The 20,849-nt window shown below is 54.0% G+C and overlaps 6 protein-coding genes across 6 annotated transcripts; 1 reads left to right on the forward strand and 5 right to left on the reverse strand.

The window, feature by feature from the left end:
• Window positions 1-320: 320 nt before the first annotated feature.
• Window positions 321-3,542, forward strand: N7459_004736 (Na+/H+ antiporter Nha1; the record flags this gene model as incomplete). The annotated part of the gene is made up of 1 exon (XM_056943920.1): window positions 321-3,542. The coding sequence occupies one exon, from the start codon at window positions 321-323 to the stop codon at window positions 3,540-3,542; it is 3,222 nt and encodes a 1,073-aa protein (XP_056800803.1).
• Window positions 3,543-3,948: 406 nt separating this feature from the next.
• Window positions 3,949-4,899, reverse strand: N7459_004737 (cysteine hydrolase family protein; the record flags this gene model as incomplete). The annotated part of the gene is made up of 1 exon (XM_056943921.1): window positions 3,949-4,899. One exon carries the CDS (start codon window positions 4,897-4,899, stop codon window positions 3,949-3,951), a length of 951 nt encoding a protein of 316 aa, XP_056800804.1.
• Window positions 4,900-5,602: 703 nt separating this feature from the next.
• N7459_004738 (tethering complex subunit PEP5) lies at window positions 5,603-8,018 on the reverse strand (the record flags this gene model as incomplete). Its single annotated transcript, XM_056943922.1, has 5 exons — window positions 5,603-5,983; window positions 6,045-6,443; window positions 6,490-6,999; window positions 7,048-7,383; window positions 7,428-8,018. The coding sequence occupies 5 exons, from the start codon at window positions 8,016-8,018 to the stop codon at window positions 5,603-5,605; spliced, it is 2,217 nt and encodes a 738-aa protein (XP_056800805.1).
• Window positions 8,019-9,265: 1,247 nt separating this feature from the next.
• On the reverse strand, window positions 9,266-11,428 carry N7459_004739 (uncharacterized protein; the record flags this gene model as incomplete). Its single annotated transcript, XM_056943923.1, has 1 exon — window positions 9,266-11,428. One exon carries the CDS (start codon window positions 11,426-11,428, stop codon window positions 9,266-9,268), a length of 2,163 nt encoding a protein of 720 aa, XP_056800806.1.
• An 822-nt stretch (window positions 11,429-12,250) lies between these two features.
• amdX (putative C2H2 transcription factor (AmdX)) lies at window positions 12,251-15,902 on the reverse strand (the record flags this gene model as incomplete). Its single annotated transcript, XM_056943924.1, has 3 exons — window positions 12,251-12,336; window positions 12,391-15,744; window positions 15,809-15,902. The coding sequence occupies 3 exons, from the start codon at window positions 15,900-15,902 to the stop codon at window positions 12,251-12,253; spliced, it is 3,534 nt and encodes a 1,177-aa protein (XP_056800807.1).
• A 1,904-nt stretch (window positions 15,903-17,806) lies between these two features.
• On the reverse strand, window positions 17,807-18,070 carry N7459_004741 (uncharacterized protein; the record flags this gene model as incomplete). The annotated part of the gene is made up of 1 exon (XM_056943925.1): window positions 17,807-18,070. One exon carries the CDS (start codon window positions 18,068-18,070, stop codon window positions 17,807-17,809), a length of 264 nt encoding a protein of 87 aa, XP_056800808.1.
• Between the last annotated feature and the right edge of the window lie 2,779 nt (window positions 18,071-20,849).

Here is a 20,849-nt window from a genome sequence, read left to right on the forward strand (position 1 = left end):
CTCCGTCTCGCTCACTCTGCGTCGCTCAGACACCCGGCCAAGAGCCCGTGTCTGCATTCTAACCGCCGAAGGTTTCCGAGACCACCGCTCGCCTCGTCTATCGTGCTGCAGTCAGCCTTACGAGGCTCAACAACTGTCGAATCTCCACTCAACCGATTTCCCCCCAAGGCATGAGGAGCTACGCGCACCAGCGACGGTTGAGGCGGAAATCCATTTGGTAAATTGATTGCTGTGGTCTGGGGCTGGGGACTCAATAATCGGAGAAAGTTCAGCCTATCTGTTGGGTTATCTACACTCGCCGCCGTCGAGTTCTCACCATCATGGCATGGCATCACCTGGATATCGATAAGCCGCACCTGGCTTACATGATCCTGGGTGGCTTCACCGGGCTGTTCATGCTGTGCTCGCTATTTGTCAAGGAGAAGCTGTATATTGGCGAAGCCACCGTCGCCACGATTTGCGGCATCATCTTCGGGCCGCATGCGGCCAACTTATTCAACCCCCATGACTGGGGCAATGTCGACAAGATCACGCTCGAGTGCTCGCGCATTGTCCTGGTCGTGCAATGTTTTGCCGTCGGCGTCGAATTGCCCAAGGCTTACATGGAGCGTCACTGGAAGTCAGTGTCGCTGTTGCTGGTCCCAGTGATGACCTGGGGCTGGCTGATTACCAGTCTCTTTATTTGGTGGATGGTACCTCCACTCAATTGGTTGGAGAGCTTGGTCTGTGCCGCCTGCGTCACGGCGACCGATCCCGTGTTGGCGTCGTCCGTCGTCGGTAAGGGCAAGTTTGCCAAGCGAGTCCCCAAACATTTGCGTGACCTGCTCTCTGCCGAATCGGGATGCAACGATGGCATGGCGTTTCCGTTCATCTACCTGTCATTCTACATCCTCCGCTACCGCCCCAATGCCGGAGAGGTATCTCTCAATTGGTTCTGCGTCACCATTCTCTACGAGTGTATATTTGGAGCGGTCTATGGCTTTATCATCGGCTATGCTGCCCGCCATGCTATCAAGATGGCAGAACGCAAGGGCTTGATTGATCGTGAGAGTTTCCTCGTCTTTTATTTTGTCCTGGCGGTCTTCTGTGCCGGTTCTGGTAGTCTGCTGGGCATGGACGATCTGTTGATTGGATTTTCGTGCGGTGTCGGGTTCAGTAACGACGGTTGGTTCACCGAAAAGACCGAGGAATCGCACGTCTCTAACGTCATTGACCTCCTTCTGAACTTGGCATACTTCGTCTACTTTGGATCCATCGTCCCGTGGCAGGATTACAACGCCCCGGAGCTCGGTCTCGTTCCCTGGCGATTGGTGGTGATTGCAATTCTAGTCATCTTCTTCCGTCGCATCCCCATCATGCTTCTGCTGAAACCCATTATCCCAGATGTCAAAACATGGCGCGAGGCGCTCTTCGCTGGTCACTTTGGCCCCATTGGTGTCGGTGCCATCTTTGCCTCAATTCTTGCCCGAGCCGAGTTGGAGAATGACAGTACTCAACCCTCGCCTGAAGCCCAGCTTCCTACACAAGGGACCAAGAATTACTACATCATCCAGCTTATCTGGCCGATTACCACCTTCATGGTCATCTCGTCCATTCTTGTCCATGGATCCTCAATTGCTGTCTTCACCTTGGGCAAGCGTATCAATACCTTGACTGTCACCTTGTCCTACACCCAAGCCAACGAAGAAGGACCCTCATGGATGAACCGCCTACCCCGTGTTCAGTCCCTGGCAAAGGGTTCTATGTCTTTCCGCAAGGCTGACGAATTGGATGCTTCCTCCGATGAGAAACTACCGGAATACCCCCCTGGAACGCTGCCACCGATCGGCTTACCTGGCAATTTTCTTCGTCGTGTGCGTGAGGATGACACTGATGCGCAAAGTACCCAGACTGCCCGCAAACCCATCCGGCGTAGAAGGCGCCGCAAGCACCATGCTGCTGGAGGGCCCATCAGCCAGTCTGCCATCATGCCCCAAAGACGCTCGGAGACCGAGACCGAGACCGATGAAGGGAGCAAGGAAATGCAGGAGCGAGATGCGGTCGAACGTGAATCCTCGCCGCCGACTGCCGAGCGCGATCGTTTCGGACGTCAACCACAGATGGAAGTATATCAGGAGGGTCATCATATGATCATCGAGGACGAAGAAGGCAATGTTCTCAAGACCGAGGATACCAGACACTTGACTCCGGACCAGCAGGCAGAGCACATCCAGGAGCAGCGCCGGAGACTTGAACAAGATAAGACCGGCGAGTTGGCCAAGTCTCAGAGTGAACCCCATGAAAAGACCGAAGGCGAGGAAATCCAGAAAGCGGTCGACGAGAAGGCCGGCCACCCCTCTGAGAAGGCTGAGAAGGCTCGCTCACGTTGGATGAATTGGACTGGCCTCGGGAAGGATCGGGCCAAGGGCAAGGCGGAAGAGACCAAGCCGAAAGCCGAACCTGCCGAGAAGCCCAAGCACCGCTCTGCTCATGCGTACCAGTTTGGTAACACCATCATTGTTGAGGACGAAGATGGTGAAGTCATCAAGAAGTATAGCATCCCAGCTGGTGACAAGCCTGCTAAGCCTGAGGACCAGCCCGGGCCTTCTCGGCCCCCGCTTAAGCGTGGATTGACACGCATGGGGACTTGGTTTGGTATGGAAGAGGAGGGAGAGCCGTCTCAGACCGAAAAGAAGAAGCCTGCGCCCCGAACTGAAACGGATGATTGGGCTACGGATGACGGTCTGCGGTTCACGTTGGCTCAGAGCCAGGATGTTGCTAGCCATGGCATTGGCCACAAGGGCCGTCGCATGAACAAACACGAGTTTTTCCAGCAAATCAAGGGCCTGGATGCCAAAGCTCGCCGTGATCTGGTCCAGCAGACCGACGCGCCGGCCCCTGTCAAGGACGCAGCAAAGAACGACGCCAAGCAAGAGGAGAAGCAAGAACGTCGTCTTTCTGCAACTGCCGCCTCGGCTGTCGCCGGTACTATCCCAGAGGAGGAGGAGGACCTCGAGTCCGAGTCTGTCACCGACAGCCTGGCCAGCGAGGATGAGTCCGAGGAGGAGGCTGGTGAAGCTAGTGCGCCTAACGTGGCTGATTCTTTGGCCAAGTTCACCCGCGGCTCTTCGGCCCAGGAGCGCCGCAGCAACCTCAGCCCTGCACCGCGTGCCCGCGCTCGTCCCCGACGTGACTCCGATGACGACGGAACTGAACGTATTCCTCCTTCGCGTATTCGTCAAGCTGCTGGTATCTCCGCTCCGCCGCGCCAGGCAGATGATGACACTGGTGAAACCCCCGCTGAACGTCGCCGTCGTCTTGCCGCGCTGGGTGAGATTCACAACGATTCTGAGTCTGAGCAAGACGCTGCCGTCGAGTCTGACAGCGAGGATAACGGCTCGCCCCGCCATGTGTCGAGCAAAGTCCAATTTGCTGACAGCCCCAAGCTCAACAGCGATCAAACCTCGCCTGGATCGGGCTCCGGGTCGGGCTCGACTTCGACGTTCACTCCCAGCCATCGTCCTCGTGTTTCTTGGGGCGGTGAAAAGGGTCGTGACACTTGATCTTTCTAGCTCAGTCCTTGTTCCTGTCTTTGGGATCTGTTTGTCGTGAAACGAATCATTCCAAAGCTGGAACCGCGGCCGTTTCTTCAACCGTACATGCTCATAGGCGATCGTCCAGTATGCATCTCTGTTCTGGACATGGATCTTGCTGAAGTTTCTCATTCCTGTACCTTTGCTTCTTTCCCCGATTGTGCATAATACTCATTGCCCCTTGAATACTTGGATATAATGGCTGCACGGACCGATCTGTGATCCTCAGATATGAAGGTCCACCTCTATATTTTGATTGCTTCCCAACGTGATATTGATATTGCTATAGCCAAGCGAGGCCATTCATACAATGCATATTGCCTCTTGTGAACATCCACTTCGCTTTCAGCATAGACTATATTTGCTGCCTTCGTCCCTAGCTCATGATCCCATCCTTCAAGGCCTCACATGTCGTAACCCACCCCCAGCAATTCATAATATTCCACTCCCACGCCTCACTAGCACCAAACGGCGTCGCCGTCGCCGACCCATCTCGCAGTAGGATACAGTCGTAACCCTTATTACACGCATCCATCAACGTCCCCCCAACACACTGATCCGTATTGACACCGGCAAAGAGCAGAGTCGTGACGCCCTCCCGCTCCAAGAATCGTTCCAGCTCAGACCCCGGCAGACAAAGCCCAGAAACCCGATTCTTATATACCAAAACATCCGGCCTCGCCTTCGCGTCCCCACCCACACCCGCGCAGTACACCTTCTCCAACGGCCCATACAGCGCCGCATTCCAGGACTCGCGCATCAGCGCCCGCCCCGCCTGAACGCTCTCCCCACGACCGACCATGACCGCCCCAAGATCTGTCCCGAGGCCCCTGTACAGCGCCGGGTTCTTGACGCGGATCATATTCGGTGCCGAGGGCGTGAGCTTCTTCGCCTCCGATGGCGACGGAGTTTGGGATTGGGCTTCCGGCGGGATAGCCCCGTAGCTGCCGAATAACCGCATCGTGCTTGGCGGCATCGTTGCTAGGTCTTGCTCTGTCAGGCCCCAGTTTAGCCATATCGTGCGGATACCATGGGCGCGCGCGGCTGGGATTCCCGTGTGCAGGAGTGCTTGGGCGGCTGCCTCGGCTGGGGACGGTTGCTGGCTATTGATACGAGGGCGCACGGCTGGCGAGAGGAAGAAGTTCTGCATGTCGATGATCAGGAGCGCGGTCGTGGCGGGATTGAGTCGGATGGGACTCGTGGTGGTTTGCACGGTTAGGAGGGGTTGTTTCGGTGGTGCGTCTCTGGACAGATCCGTGAGGCCTGTATCTGGGTCGTAGATCCAGAAGTTGGACTCGTCGTTGCCTATCCTTTGTGTGGATGTCATGGCTGGGGTGATGGGGAGATGTCGTGGGGGAAGTTGGCTAGCATACTTTGGCCGTTGTCCAGATGGACAAGGCGCCTTCCCATGACAGATAAATCCTCCGGGGATTTTCCTGCTCTTATCTGCAAGCTATAGTCAAAAGAGTCTATCTGTGGATATTGTGAAGATGCCTAGTTGAGCTGGACAGTTACGACTCTATTGGCAGTTGTCTGCAAAGATAAGGAGGCCATGATGATAATGAAGTGGAATCTTGGCCATTTATCACTCGGCCGAATATCTAATGAGATGACGAAGAAGGGAAAGATACTGGCTCTAGCAGAAAATCTATTGATTCCAAGGTTCGCCATTGGCATTCTATCCCTATAGATGATCCGTGACGAACTTGAGCTGCCATTTGATGATGATAGGGCAAATTATACAGAAACCGAGGAATCTCAATTTTATGAAAGCGGTTCCTTACCATGGCCTATAGATGCGATATCATGTTGCGAAGCATTGGGGCTTTTTTAGAACTCAAAGGTCTTACAGACTGTTATATGATTATTCCTTCTACAACCAAGCATCTCGGTACTACGTGAGCAAAGTACAAGTCGGCTTGTATGAAACATCATTCAGATCAAACCCAAGGTATCAAACTAGAAACAAAGAAAGGCGCTTCACAACGATACAAGCAGGATGTATATCTACATAGATGAACTGCTCCACTTCACCCCTCCATCGTAGCTTGGGATCTCATAACCCCCCTGCCGAAAAACTCACTCACAACACCAAACCGATCCCCTGAGCGCTGAAGCTCAGTCTTGAATAGATCATGTTGATCAGCAGAGTCGACCTGGCGTTGGCGGATGGCGCGGAGAGTGGAGTTCGTCGGCGCGCACACAGGACATTGGGCATCATCGTCAACACGATTTAGGCAGCGCTCATGGAAGGAATGTCTGCATAAAAAGTGCACCGTGGGCAGGTCCAGCGTACCGCCACATGATTGGCAGCGGCGTGATTGGAAGACCACGGGTTGGGATGAGAGGTTTTGGAGTTCCTGTTGTTTGGCGGCAGTTTCTGACTTGTAGCTTGAGATAAGGCGACGATTCTATTTCAAAAGGGTTAGTCCGTGCTGTGTGGGATACGTTCAAGGATAGATGAAAGCATACCGTGGAGATCTCTTTGCGTTCTCTCTCGATGTTGTCGCTTAGGTATTTCTTTACCCGGCCCATTGTGACGACTGCATTGTTACTAAGGGCCTGGATCACCTGCAACGGAGAAAGGAGACCATCTTCGTCGATACGGCGCAAGACAACATCAAGCTCGTCGCCTGCTTCTTCGAAGGTCTGTGGACTTGAGGCAAAGTACGTCAATGCATCGACATACAGCTGAGGCTCATCAGGGCCGTAGCGTCGCAATGCTTGGATGGCACCCTGGGTGTCCTTCGCGGATGTAAAAGACCGGAAGATATCCAGGCGGAGTCCTTCCTGCTCTCGTACAAGCGTGGATCCTTCTCGGAAATTAGAGAGGTCGGAGAGTAGAAGAACGTTGGATGTTGAGATTGGAAACTGTTCGAGTTAGACACGAGAAGCAGTCTTTGGTCAGCCTACTCACATCTTTTCCTTCAATGAGTTTCTTGGCCTTGTTCTCCCACTCTTGCTTCTCAGTTACGTCTTTCTTTCCCTTGGCCGTATCGAGATACATCTCAAAGAGCGTTGTGAATAAGTCCACCTTGGCCTCCTTCTTGAGGTCAGGCTGCTGTACTAGCGTCTCCAAGAAATCGATGAACTCTTGTGGGTGATCCACGAAAGCGGAAAATGCAGTGCGCGGCTTCGGAATTTCATACTCGAGTCGTGGGCTTGCGACTGTCTCCTCATCGATAGTAGGAGTTTCTGTGGAGAGTGTTTGAGGCTGCGTGGAAGAGGTACCGGTCATATACCGTAATGGAAGAATGCCAGCAAGACTCTGCACGGCGCTTGTAGGCTGCGCTTCGGGTTCAGATGGGTGATCTACCTCCAACCGAGGCTGGTATTCACCCGTGTAATAAGTTTTAAAGAACTCGGTGGTTTGTTCGGGGCAATGAGCCAGCAAGACCCTAGCATATTTCATCAAGTTGTGGTAAGCCTAAAAATGTGAGCATGTCGTCAGCAGGTGAGAAAACATTTCACGTACCGCATCCGGCTCCAGCCGCCAAATGTACTCTACCGCCTCGGCGTACTTCTTGGAGTCCTCGATTAGGATGTCTACGACCATGTCGTTCTCACCATGTTTGGTGGCCAAGTAAGCTGCTTGCTCGAAATATCCTCCTTGTCGACACATAGCGATAGCAGTTTCGAGATCAAACTTCAGCTCACCGGGAGCTTTGATAAACGAATCTAGTTTGCTAGTGTCCTTCAGCTTGGCATAGCAATTCAGGAGGAGCGTTGTGTGGTCAACGGTAGCTCGGCCATGGTCGTGCAGCTCTTCCAGATACTCTATCAAGTTGTGGATTCGTTGCGTGTCCAAATACTATCATGTATTAGCAAGGGAACCGGCCATAGAGCCCAAGTTACACAAACCTTGCGAATGACCTGGGATGGCTCTGTGTTGTCGATTGCCCGCAGGTATTGCTGCATAGCAGTATCATAATCCCCACGCTGATACAGGAAGTCGCCATATCGCCGATAAATTGCATTCTGTTGCAAGGGATCAATACCGGTCTTCTGCGCTAGATTGATGGCCAATATATAGAGATTGCGGTCATAGAGAATCTCAAGCCTTTGCTGGAGGCTTTTTTCGCGATATCGAAAGATCCTCCCATCTGTGGTAAGGAGGAAGAGGTCGCCCCATTCCATGAAAATATGCTTCATTGGTGACACCAACGCTTCGCTGTGAGCAATAAACTTGAGGTCAGTATCCAGCAACGTAAAAGTCGTAGTCCCAAAAATTTCATCCGCAGGGCTGACACCATATTTTCGCAAGGAGTCTCTGCGTCCCGGGCCGGCCTTCGGCGGACAAACTAGTGCCACGTAGTCCCGGAAGGAATTGATAGACGTCTTGGGACTCTCAAACGCATAGCTAGGTCCCCGGCCCCGTGGTCCATAGGTATAGACCGCATCTTCTCTGGCGATAAGGATATCGCCCGTCTCCTTGTCAAGAGTCATGCACCCCAAGCCACAGCCCGTGTCTTCCAAAACCCGAGCAGGCTGGCCTTGGCCTCGTCCAGCAATGACAAGCGTCAAGATTCGGCTCGTTGTGGAGATGTAGAGCACTGTCACGGGCCCATCCTGCGTTTCAAGACCGGTAATCGGTTCTTCTGACTCAAAAACGATCCTCTGACGGGCCCCGCGGTCATGAATCAAGTCTCCGCGGATAATCGTCACCGACCCATTTGCGAACCCAACCGCCACCTGTGATAAGTCGTCCACAGCTGCAAAGGCAGAGATCTGTTTTCGGGTCAGCCACTAGTTTCAAATTCTATGGTATAATCCGCATCCACAAGCGCTCATGGGGGCAACGCACGGGAAATTGTCGCCTGGCATTCTGCACAGACACAGTTGACAAACACCTCGGTCCGCCGCCCTTTGTCTCTGTATCCAGCGCCCAGACCTTCAATACTGGCTCATTCAAGAGGTCCTCCGCAACCGTTACCAATAGCGAGGTGCCATGGATCTGCTTTATATGCGTGATGGAACCGGAGTCATGCGCTCTGAACGAGCGCACCACCCGAAAGGACGAGGAGACGATATGAACGAAGCCGTCCGTTGTGCCGAGAAAAAGATTAGATGATCCAGTACAGAGGCTTGACAGGTCACTCTAGACATAGGGAGGATGGTTAGAAAGGATTTATGACCAGGCGCAAGCTGGGCAGAGGGTTGGGCCTTACACCGAAGAGCGCGGAGCTCTCCTCTGATAGCTTGACCGGGGAGACGTCGACGAAGTTGAACGCTTTCCACTGTGCAAGTTGTTAGCAAGGCTTTGAAGCTTCAAGCGAAGAGGGACAAGTACTGATGTCAAGGCCATTTGGGCTGCTGGCCATGCGCGATGGTGATGGGAGCCGGAGTTGGAAGCGACCTGGAGCTCTCCCCGCCGCGGCGCTCGGGCCACCCGGTTCCTGCGGATCAACATCTACACGGAAGCGCACTGCTACGATGCTACACCAGGAGGAGGGCATTGGACTATATACAAAAGCTATGCATTGGTAAAGTATAGCCACTGTCTCTAGCTCACGATGCTCAAAGTCCGTACATAACAACAATAGGGGGAATCAACAAGAAAGTGCTCAACGCCAACGATAAGCCCGACGGTTGAAAAACATCTGACGGTCCAAGTCAAGATTCAGGGCCTGTAAAGTGGTACTGGCAAATGGAAGACATGGATTGCGGTTGGGGTGCGGGATTTCAGGGTGAGATCAAATAAAGCTTTGCTGTAACCAACTGCCAGCGTCTGCAATTGCCTGACTGAGGTTGAAACTACGCGCCTCTATAAGCCCGCCTTGTCCATCTTGCGCTGTTGGGGGCGTAGATCCACTTAATGTGAGCGGCAAAGTAGTTGCCTGTGTCACCGAATGAGGGGTGGGTACCTGGGCAGCCTGTTGGATATCGGGACGTGGGCTAGAGTCGCCTGCATCGGACTGTGCTTTGGTATATGCGTGATCAGGAGAGGGTGAGGGTGACGAAAAAGAGTGCGATGCAGTATCTGCATTGATGGCCTGTTCTCGTTTCTGGGGGCTTGTCTTCCGTGGCGAGATCGAACGAAATGTCGTATGCTTCTTTTCTGTGCTGAACGCAAAAGGAGAGGCGGCATCGATCATACACTGCGTGCTTGTGGCTTGCACCCTGTCTTTATCTGATTGCTTAAAGCTTCGAGGCAGAGCACGCTCAGAAGTATCAGGGCGATAAAGAGGCGTTTCATGCGCGAGTAGAGAGTCATTGCCCACGCCGGCCATCGCGCGATACTGCTCAGGGGTCATGCTCAATTCATTTTCCGGACTATCCAAGTCATCCTGGAATGACTTCTGAGCATGGAGAAGCGCGGCCTGTGTGGAGAGCTGAGTGTCATTATCCTCAGTATTTGCCTTTGGCACTGCAGTCGAATGTAAAGATGGTATGCGATCTGATACCCCAAGGGGAGCGGGAACTTCTTGTGCAGATGGCAAATGGCCATAGGTGTCCTGCTCTGGCTGAAAATGTGTGCTCCGATAATATGGAGCGTTTCCGTCATTGGCGAATCTTAGACTCTTTGACAGTTGCATCTGTTGATTTGCCTTCTCATTATTGATGCTCCCCTCCGTCCAGGCGTCTTCGGCTTCCAATGCGTCATTCTCAACATCCATCGGGTCATCCTCAGCCTCTGGTGAGCCTTCTCTGGTATCTGCTAAGCCATCTTCAACGGGAGTGTCATTGGCCTGCCTCGAGTCATTTGCCCCAATCCCATCTGTATTTTGATCTTCAGCAATACCAGCAAATGCGTCCACGTCATTTTCTTCAGTCGGGCCGGCCGGTATCAATTGGTTTGTATCCGCGTGGTCAGGCGACTTTAATTCAGCCTGAGAACTGGACTCGTGCTGATGGCGGCAGCGATATTCGAACCGCGGCAATTGAGACGTAGAAGCAATAACACGAAATGACGATCCCGCACGATCCTCACAGCCAGACGAGGACTGCTGCTTGGACGGCGAGCCTTTATCAACAGAGGACACGGCCTCTGGAACGTGGACGGGGGATCGAACGGCTTGCGGCGACGAGGTCACGTCAGACTCCACGCGCCGCTCGTCGCCATGGCTGCTTGCTCCCGGAGTTCGCAGTCTGGAAGGAGAGTTCGTAATCCGCACCTCCACAGCTCGAGATACAGACCTGAATCCGTTCTCTAACAATCTACTCCCACCCTTTGGCGTGGGCGAACTCGGCGGCTCGAATTTGGTGAAGTTCATTCGTTTACGGTCCTTCTTCAACCAATCCACTGGACCATCCTGAACGATCGTGTGTTCGTCTGTAGCCCATGACGAGTCTTCCTTTTGTTTCTTTGCTGTTCGCGGGGACGCTTGACTCTGCTCGTCACGAGCTATACGCTGCGCAGTTCTTTTCTGACTTGATCGCGGCGCAAAGGCGGGCGCTTTGCTCCTATCTCGTGCCAAGGAAGCAGCGAGTACGTTTGCCCCGGATCCAGATATTGATTTTGCCGTAGTACCGTGAGAAACCGCAGACAGGTCCTCTCGATATTGCGGGTTCCGCGGGTCTGTTTCCTGTATCACACGTTCCGTCCCCCGGGCAGAATTATTGGACTTGGTTTTCGTCGTAGATGCATCAAGACTTGTGCATATTTTGCGGTTCTTCTTCCAGGGGTTCTTCCACTTCTTCTCGAATGGCCCTCGCAGAGAGGCAGACAGTATAAAGAGTGGGTTTCCCTGTAGATACGACTCGGCGAGCTTCTCAATTTGTTCCCATTTTGCGGCCCGGGCGGTATCGTCTAGTTCGTCGTCTGAACCTAGCAAGTTGTCATCGTCGATCTCGGGGGTCGGGGCCAGGCATGTCTCGAGCGTGAGCGGGGAGACGGGCCGCGGGTAAGGTGGCATCGGTATAGACAGTCGATGCGGGTGTGCGGATCGAGCTCGGCGGCGCTAGGTGGAGGAGCGGCGGCGGGCAGAGGAAACTGCGAGTAAGCGGCCAGAAAGGGACTCAGGCATGGAAGGGCTCGTCATCTCTGGCGGAGGAGAGGATCTTCTAGGCGCAGCTGAATTGGCGCCTGACGCGAAAGCACTTAACGCGTGAAGGTGCCCCAGCAACGGCGGGGAGATTATGTAACGGTCTCTGCGGCCTGGCGGCCCACAACCTTACTATGGAGACTAGCAAGTTTACAGTGATGGGTCAGATTGAAGACGTTTCATATTCACATCAAGTAAAGCGGCATAGTTAAACAATTGGAGGGCACAAATAAAAGAGATAGAGATGAAAGGAAAGCCCTGACACGGAACAGTATAGCAGTCACACCGCGAAAGCAAGAACCATTGAAACAGATAGATCTTACTGCACCCGATGAACGGGGGATAAGAATGGTCATCAGATCAGAATCAGGTGCGTGATAGTGCAAATAGAAGAGAAATCCAAAACATCAACGCTAACATAGTGCGGGTAATAATATGACATGGACATGGCATTGGTCTATGACAGATTCGATCGATCGGGGTATCGAAACAGCTACCATCAAGGCACACCGAGGCGAGAAAACGTATAAAGTCGAACACCTAGTTCCGTAGCTAGGTTGATTGGGCTGGTGCCTCGGGATCCATTGCTTTCATTCATGACACATGGGCCGCGCACATAGCACAAGGCAAGGAAACGTGAATCGAATAGACCGTAAAACGCGAATATATGGGAAAAGCAGTGGGAAGTCGTCATCAAGTGGTCATCATAACGGAGTGCTCAGCTCGCTCTTTCATTCGCATCGCCTGAGCCTCGAGGGAGCGGGCCATCAATTTCGTCACTGGAGAGAGCGTTAGCATCTGAGCTTATGAGCAGATCCACTGAGCAAGCTCACCTGGCCACACAGCAGCCCGGTCCAGGAGGCTGGCTGTGGCAATCAATATTTTACACCCGTATCCTCCTTCCACCACACTTGGAAGCCGCTGCATCACGCTCAGTGCAGACATCGAAGTGCTGTTCTGTACCTGGCGTTGCATCTTCGTTTCAATACTTGTCAGAATCTCCCTAATTTTCTCCACTAGCTTGCAATCTTCATCTTCTAGCAGCATGACACCTGGCACCTGGGTCAGGTCGACATCGTCACGGCCAAGAATACCGAGGTACGGTCCAATGCGTTCTTGGACTGTAGTGATCCACTCGGCTAGGACCTGTGCACAGTCAAACGCACACATCGCGCACTGAATAGGAAGTTCCCTTGAGGAGAACTCGGCAAACGTGTTACCGAGTCGATCTGACATCGAAATAGAATCTGCGGCATAGAAGGCGGCTTTACGCAGATGCTTTTCACGTTTCGACTGATCGGACTTGTACACACTCGATAGGCTTTGCATCGGCTGTTCCTGCGTCGGCGTCTGGGAGATTGCTAGATTGGCGACATCCAAGTCGTTGATCGATTCCCGCCGACCATCGAGGGTGCCAGCAAGCGACGGGTCTACCGCGCCGCCCGTCGTGGTATCGAGCTGCTGGAAGACCTCAGCACCACGAGCAAGCTCATCCGCCATGCCGTTCCAATCGCGCTGCCAGAATGCCTCTTTGGTTCGACCGAGGTTGACAAACAAGCGAACGTAGGCTAAATCCAGTAACGGTATACTATCGGCAGATAAAGGACCCGCGCCGAATGGATTTGGTCGTTCCAGACTATGGACAGGGTTGCTTGCCCAAGCTGCTTGCCAGGCGCGCAATGCTGGTTCAATGTGCGACTGCATTGCATCTGTTTCTTGCGCAGTCCATTGTCGGCCCATGTGTCTTTGCCGAGTTTCCCAGATGTAGTTGTGCAGCGAGTAAATGAGGACAAGACAGCCAAATGTGCTGGGGCGATTCTCTGCATTTGTGGGATCTTCTGTGGATCCACCACTGAAGAAAAGATTGGAGGATTGGTTTTGTTGTTCGCGTTGGCTGGCAGTTAGAAGAGATGTTAGGGCAGCGGAGAAGGCGACGCTTTTATTCGAAGCGGTTCGACCACACATCTTCCTCCACGCCTGTGGCGACTCGGCAGCCCACAGATCCTCTTCACAGGGAAGCTCCAGACGAATCTCGGAATTTGTCAAAGCGGGTGCATGGTTGTACGCGGATACGAGGAAGCTGGAGAGAACGAAGATAGCATAGAGTGTGCGCTTCCGCTCTTCAACCAATTTCCAGTTTAACCAATCCCGTCTCTCCTTCGGTTGGCTGAAAGAAGAAGACATCCAATTTTCACTATCTGTCGAATCGGATTTATTGAAACCAGCCGTTAGGTGATCTTGCGGCAGATCTTTGGGATCCAGGTGATGCGTCAGCTCGGCTGCGCGTGCCAGACTAACCAGAGCCGCACAATGGGTGCTAGCAATATCTGCCGACGTCTTATCACCACAGGTGTGGCCGTATATAACATTCAACAGCATCGCTTGCACCAGCCAGAGAGGAGTGTTAAGAACCGAGTTGTCGCGAATTCCATTTGCACGACTGAGCGCCGCTGACATATCAACCTTACGTCGCTCTTCAAGATACAGTTGAATCATCTTCTTCGCAGATTCGAACAGCTCCTTGGAGGCAGCCGTGTCATGCTCGTAGAGCGCACCAATGGCAGCCATTGACAGAATCAAGCATCCACCACCTCCGGAGACGCCGGTGGAGCTCAGGTTAAGGTGTCCACTCGGAGTACGCAGATTCTGGGTATACTCGGGGGCCTGGAAATTGAGGGTCGGGGTGTGTAGAAAAGGCATGTGGGGATGGAAGTAGTTGATGTAGGCCGAGATGAACCGCTGCATATCAGACGTACTGGGTAATTGACCGGAGGTGTGGAAGCCAGTGGAGCGAGCGAACAATTCACGACTATTGAGGAGGCTGCTTGCGGGTTGAGAATATTTGCGGTGATTGAAGCCAGTGGGTTGCGACATGCTCGCTAATAGAGCCTGTCGTGTGGAGTCTGTAAAGGTATCCGTTGAGACTGGTGAATGTTGACTTCGAAGGGCACTATTCGGGAAAGGAACGTTGAGAGGATTAGGAGATTCTCCGTTTGTTGCCATAGAGGATGAAAACATACTCTGCGAATGTCCTCCCACGATTGGCTGGCCGACCGAGGTCATTGATGGAGGCGTAGCATAGGTCTCAGCAAACGGGTTCTGTGCCATCAGCGACTTGGGCGACACAGTCTCCGGCTGAATCCCCAACTCATTCAAGGTAGTCGGGGAGAAATCGAGGGCAAACTGGTTGGCCGAGGCTGCGGTGTGCGCGGGGAATGGGTTGTGCCAGCCGTTGGAGATAGGGATGCGGTTCGGGCCATCCAGCATGGCCTCACTGATTCCGCTCTGGCTACCCGTACTCATCGCCGAGGGGGAGGACTCGTCGATAACAGAGTCATTGCCATTTCCCAGCGCCACCGCCGCATCAAACCCATTCATCCAGTCGAAGTTCATCTCCTCGTCCATCATGGGGTCCGTGGCGGGATGCATGCCGTGCGTATTGGGGCCAAACGGGGAAGAGGGGGATTCGCCAAAACCCGTAGGGGAACCTGCAAAGTGTAATTGCGCCGGGTTTATTGTGCTTCCGTGTCCCATAAGCATACCGTCAATGCCCATGTCGAAGCTCCCGTACACGGGCGCTGTTCGCAGATTACCAGACATATCCATGGGGAGTCCAGACGTTTCGATCTTCGCCAGACCGTTCACTGGAGGATGTCCCGAGCTGAAACCTCGATAATCAATACTCGAGCCAATCGATGATCCCAGGCTGGGGTGATACGTATGACCCGGCTGGGTCGGTGCGGAGGACGCACTACCACCGTTGCCCAACCCCAACGCGGTTCCATCGATGTGGCTGATAGTATTGGCCCTGGGACGCATCGACGATGATGAGCTGTTAGCGATGGAATTCTTGCGAACACGATTGGCGCCACCTGGGGCAGCGCCGGTGCTCTCCCGGCGACCATTCCTGGGCCGGGAAGACGGCGTCGAAGTCATATGCAGCTTCTGCTGATGCCGGAGCAACAGGTCACGTCGCGCAAAGCATCGGGCGCAATCGGGGCATTCGAACGGCTTCTCCTTGGTGTGCGAGCGCTCATGGCGCTTCAAGTGCTCCAATCGTGCGAACGAGCGACCGCAGGTGGTACAGACATGAGGACGAGGCTTGTCTGTCTTTGGGGGAGGGATGTTCCCACTTGCGCCGACTTGGCCATTGGCCTCGGCCTGCTTCTTACTCTCCTTAGATGGAGCTGCCGATATGAGTTCAGAATTCCACGAAGCTGCAAGCTGTCGAATCAGACGAAGTAGACTTACCAGGCATATTTCCGGGGATTTCGTTGATACTGGCGAGGTCCACCACTTTTGGACTTTGGTCTTGATCTTGGAGGACCATAGCATCGAACCGCATCCTACCAAGTCCGGTGGATGGCTCACAGACCAGGATTGCAGCACTGGTCCCTGAGGTGGAGGCGCGCGGGTTCGCAACGAGCGATGCGGGGAAAAGTGTCGTCGGAATGAAGGGTCTCTTTCTCTCGTCACAGCCGGGTGACGATCAGTGAAAGTGTCTAGCGATAAACTTATACTATGACAGCTCGCATCAACGACTATTCCGGTCGGATGACATCAGGTCAGCATGCTCCTTTTTAATGATGCGTTGAAAGCGCGGCGAACGTGTTGTCCCGACCCAGGGTACCGGGGCGACACCATTCATGGGACCATGTCGAAGAGGATCAGACCCACCAGAGAGAGACAAAGATAGAGGGCGATGGCAACATGTACAGAGCACAACGATCTATCAACAAGAAGGACTGGCCCGATCGAGGACGTCTTGGGATGACGAGGACGTCGTTGGATAGAATGAAACAGGATGGGAGGACCTGTCGCCGGTGGGGAGCAATGGAGCCTAGCCTTGATGTCTATGGGGGGCAATCCGGCGCATCAGCAAGGCAACCAGACCCCGATGAACGGTCGCGCAGCTTATCGCAAAAAGTCACTCACATATAACAAGGCGTGATTGAAATCGAAAGTTCAAGCTCGAGGAACATCCATTGACGGGAGACCAATCCACCTCAACACTCTGCGTCGAACGGTCGGAACATGCAAGTGGACTCAACCGGAGATAACCGAGATAGCGGGCAATTGCAGATAAGCCCCAAGACGCAGTAACAGTGACGAGTTGCGAGACCTGGAGGAAGAAGAGGAGGTGCGGATGAGAGGGAAGACAGAGGTAGTAGGGAAGGTGAGGAAGCGAGATTGCGAATTGCGAACGGTCTCTACTCTATAGCAGAGGTACCTCCGTCCGCGTCCCTCCGTTGCCTCTTAGCAGTGGATGGGGGGGCGTGGCAGTAGTGGCGGTTGTGACCAGACACGCGCTGTCGCAGTGCAGCCGCAGGTACGCCGTACCCGGTACGCCTGCACATCAACGGCCACGCTCCGTGGGTATTGCACACTCCCTCGCTCTCTTCTTCTCTTTCTTCTGTTTATTTTCCATCCAAGTGTTCGCTAAATTTCCACCCTTCTTGGTGCCATTCAAGTGCTTTATTCTTGCGCTACTATCCAGGCATCCTACTCGGGCCACCGGTACAGTACTTACAGGACATGTACCTTCGCCTCTCGCACTTACACCCGATTACTGCCAGTGGACCCCGACCACACACGGCCCAGGACTACGCCAATCGCAATGCAGCGATTACCCAGGGTCATACCGGATGCGGCGTAGGCCGAATATTGTGCGCACGCACGGTCTGCCGGAGAGCCCACCAGTTCCTGGCGCTGGTTATCGACGGGCGTTATTGGCTGCTGGCGGAATGCCGCCACGCAGTTTCTATCCTGGGTCTAGTGGCGTAACCAACACGCGGCGCTAGTATCGCGCGGCTTTTCCCTGGTTACGCTGCTTTCCCGGGGTTTGGACCGAGGTGGACACGCTGAAACACCTACGATAAGACTGGAGCTCGATTTGAGGCAGTCTAGACGACGGTTATCATTGACTGCGGATGTGAGGGACCAGGTCTCGCCTGGGGGAGAATTGCAGTTTCTAGCGTTGCCTCAAAATACCGAGGCATAGCGTACGAGGGTGAGGAACTAAGTATGGAAGTACAGGAGAAGCATAGGGAAGTATACTGAGCAATGCAGGGGAGTAGTACACTGGGAGAACATCGCCAACCAACGATACGAGGGCCTCGTGACTGCACTCCGATCGGCGGTCGCAAACGGACAAATGAGCAAATGAGCAAATGAGCGAGGTTGGGAGAATCCGAGAGAGGCTTGAGGCCAGACCAGAATACCGGCGGGTTCCGTGAGGCCAGGCACGGGCTAAGTGGACCGCTCATACAGTACATCGGTCCACTTGATGACTCGGGGGGAGCTCTGGATCCCATGCGCCATTTTTGTGGGGGAGAAAGGGTTCGTGTGGGGGATTTCCCTCCTGTCGTCGTGCGCCAATGATGTCCAACGCGTGAAAATAGTCACGGCCTTGCGACGGAGGGCACGATTGGACTCCCGCCCAGCGCGATCCTCCGGTTCCTCGGGGCCGGGGGTGGTGGTTGCCAGGTGATCTTTTGCCACCAGTTGAAACATTGAGCGACGGTCACAGCTCATGGGAGAATAATGGGAGGGAGACACCTGGGAGAATACTGGACGACTTGGCCTTCTCGACATCTCCGGTAAACTTTCTAGAAGGACCATCGGTAGCTCGTCGCGACCTGCACGTTGTAGCCACGCCGGTTTGAGTTTGGTTGCACGGAACGCGAGGCTTCATTGGTGTGGAAACGTTGATGCGGCAGGATCTGGGGTTGCCGTGCGCGACGATCAGGCCCGGTCATTCCTTGTTCTGTTGTCATTTTCCCTTTTCTTATTCTCCTTGGTTCGATCTGGGGTGGGAGGGAAATGGCTCTCGGATCCAGGCGGGAGTTCTTGGGGAGGTTGTCAAGATTCGATCACAGTATCGGCCTTAGCGGAGAAAACACATACATACCGCGCCAACCTCGGGCTCTCTCCGATGGAGGGTCTATCCGCATCGCTTCCACTTCCACGCCTGCCTCAACAATGCAGACCGGCAGTGTACAGAAAATCATCCCTCCGACTGCCCTCGCACGGACATTTCGTCTGCAGAATCCCCAGACCAGGCGCACTAAATCCACGCTAGGCGCACTAGAGCCAGGCTGGGGCTGCAGGTGACCCGAGATGACTCAAGGATGGGCCGAGCGACAAATGAAACGCCTGCCCGACCCACGCCTGTTGCCCCCCAGCTTCCTATCTTGCAGCTCCTGGAGCTGCTGGTAGGATGGTCTTGGGGTGGTAGCAGTTTGACGCTTGATAGGTCCGGAGGTGGTGTGTATGGGAAAAGAACATAATGATGGACATGGCTCCGGAAAGTCCTCCAGAAAGAATCAAGTCGGCATTGGCTTCCGGCCTACATATCGGATGCAGAGTATACCGCATGAATCGAGGGCTTCACTAGGGAGTAAGCATATTCCTCTCACTCTCTTGTCTAATTCTGAAGAGAAGATGCCGTTGAGGCATTTACGTGCAGTATTGAGGATATGTTGAAGAATGCGGTTGTCGTACCAAGTAAATTGCCTCACCTACTTCATAACTCCAATGATCTCTTTGTTCAACTCACCACTCTGGAAAAGAGGATACAGACAGACCCAGGAGCACCGAGAAGTCAATTTCAGCCATTGCTCCCCAGCGAGCTCGGACACGCTAAACCATTTTAATAGCTAGGCAGGGCACCACCAGCGCCACAGAGAGGCCCAGCCAACAATCCCCCTGGTCTGATCTACTTCCAGAAGATGTCACCTGCGTCATTCGCAGAACAAAGAAAGGAGCCAATCCTTCCGGAGTGGGCAAATGGACGTTATTGTGTAACCGCGCTTTGCGGATGATCGTTGACGGTGACAGTACGTACGCCATGTGTACGACAAGAAAAACCATCCATGGGCAAACCTCGGCGACATTGCTCCGACACAAAACCATGAATCTCTACACCTGTACAGGTTCTGAAACGAGGGCCATCGGAGAAGTCGATGCACACGTCCTTGTTCATTGTATCTACTGGAACCACCAGAAATTCTCCGACGCACGCATCCCGGGCCGGCGTGATCGTCGAGTGGCCTGTGCTCGCCACTTGTGCACGATGGCATCAAGCGTCGTCGGCTCGGGTGTTGTCGTTATCGCATATCATTGTTATGATTACTCTCCTGACTCCGTTCGCGGTGCCGGACTGATCGGACTCCAGGCCGTGTGGTCGGTTCCGCCGATTCGTCCCGTGCCGGGGCCCAGGGATGCCACCGTCTCTCGTGACAGGGCGCCGGAAAGCCAGAAGCCAAAGAGCAGAATGCGCCGAGTCAGTGAAGACAAGCGTGCCCACAGGGCGATGGGTCTAGCGCCCATTGGCTGCATCAGTTTCGATCTTGCATGCCGCCGACTCCGACGTTTCTGCACGGCGCTGCAGTCCTACCGTGCCGTTCTTGGGCGTGGATCTCAGTGGCTGCAGCGCTGGTGCGGACGCGGATCGTTTCGCCTCCGTGGTCTACACGTCTGTGTCTGTGGCACTTGTCTTTTTCAGCCGGGCACTACCTTACTCCGTTCTACTCTCAAACTGCGGAGTACAGGGATTTCCGTATATAGCTTATGTCCGACAATAAGTCGGCGCTGTACGGAATCACGACCATCATGCCGTGCTTCGCCTGGGGCTCTAAATTTGCATCCACGGCCCACTGACGATAACGCGGGCAAAGGCCCGCCAATTGCGGCCGGGCGGGCTACCAAGAATGCCCACTGGATCCTGTCAGGGCGGACTAGGCCAATTGAGCGATGCGCCGGGTCGATCAGATAGACGATGGGCCGTTGCCGCCCTCTCCACTGCAACTGTTGCAGAAAAACAGCTGCTACCAGCAACGGCACTCCTTAATTACTTGCAATGGAGACAAAAGAAAAAACAGCGAGAAGAACGACGAACTGTGACAGTCAGAGTGTGTACTCGACAGACTGAGGATTCGGATCGAGATCTCCTCCGGCCCTGAGGGTTGTAGCGACATCCCGAGCCCCAACCCGAGGATTCAAATAAATGTGAAACGCGCGCTCCCGAGCTCGCACGCTGGCCCTCGTTTAAATGATTATTAACAATGATGGGGTCTAGATGGGCCATGGCGAGGAGTGGACCTGCTGCGACCGACGCGATTGAGTGCAGGGACCCGACAGGTCGCCTTGACTGTCCAGTTGGGTTGGACTGGCTATGCGTAATCCTATATCCAAGTACGGATAGTTTAGGGAGTAGATGGGATACTACTATGATCACTGCTGATACTCTACCTTATTCGAGGAGGGCAGGGCGGGGGCCTGATAAGCTCAC

The sequence above is a fragment of the Penicillium hispanicum genome, assembly GCF_028827665.1.
Source record: "Penicillium hispanicum strain IBT 35686 chromosome Unknown utg000004l_segment0_segment0, whole genome shotgun sequence".
In the NCBI taxonomy this organism is placed as follows: domain Eukaryota; kingdom Fungi; phylum Ascomycota; class Eurotiomycetes; order Eurotiales; family Aspergillaceae; genus Penicillium; species Penicillium hispanicum.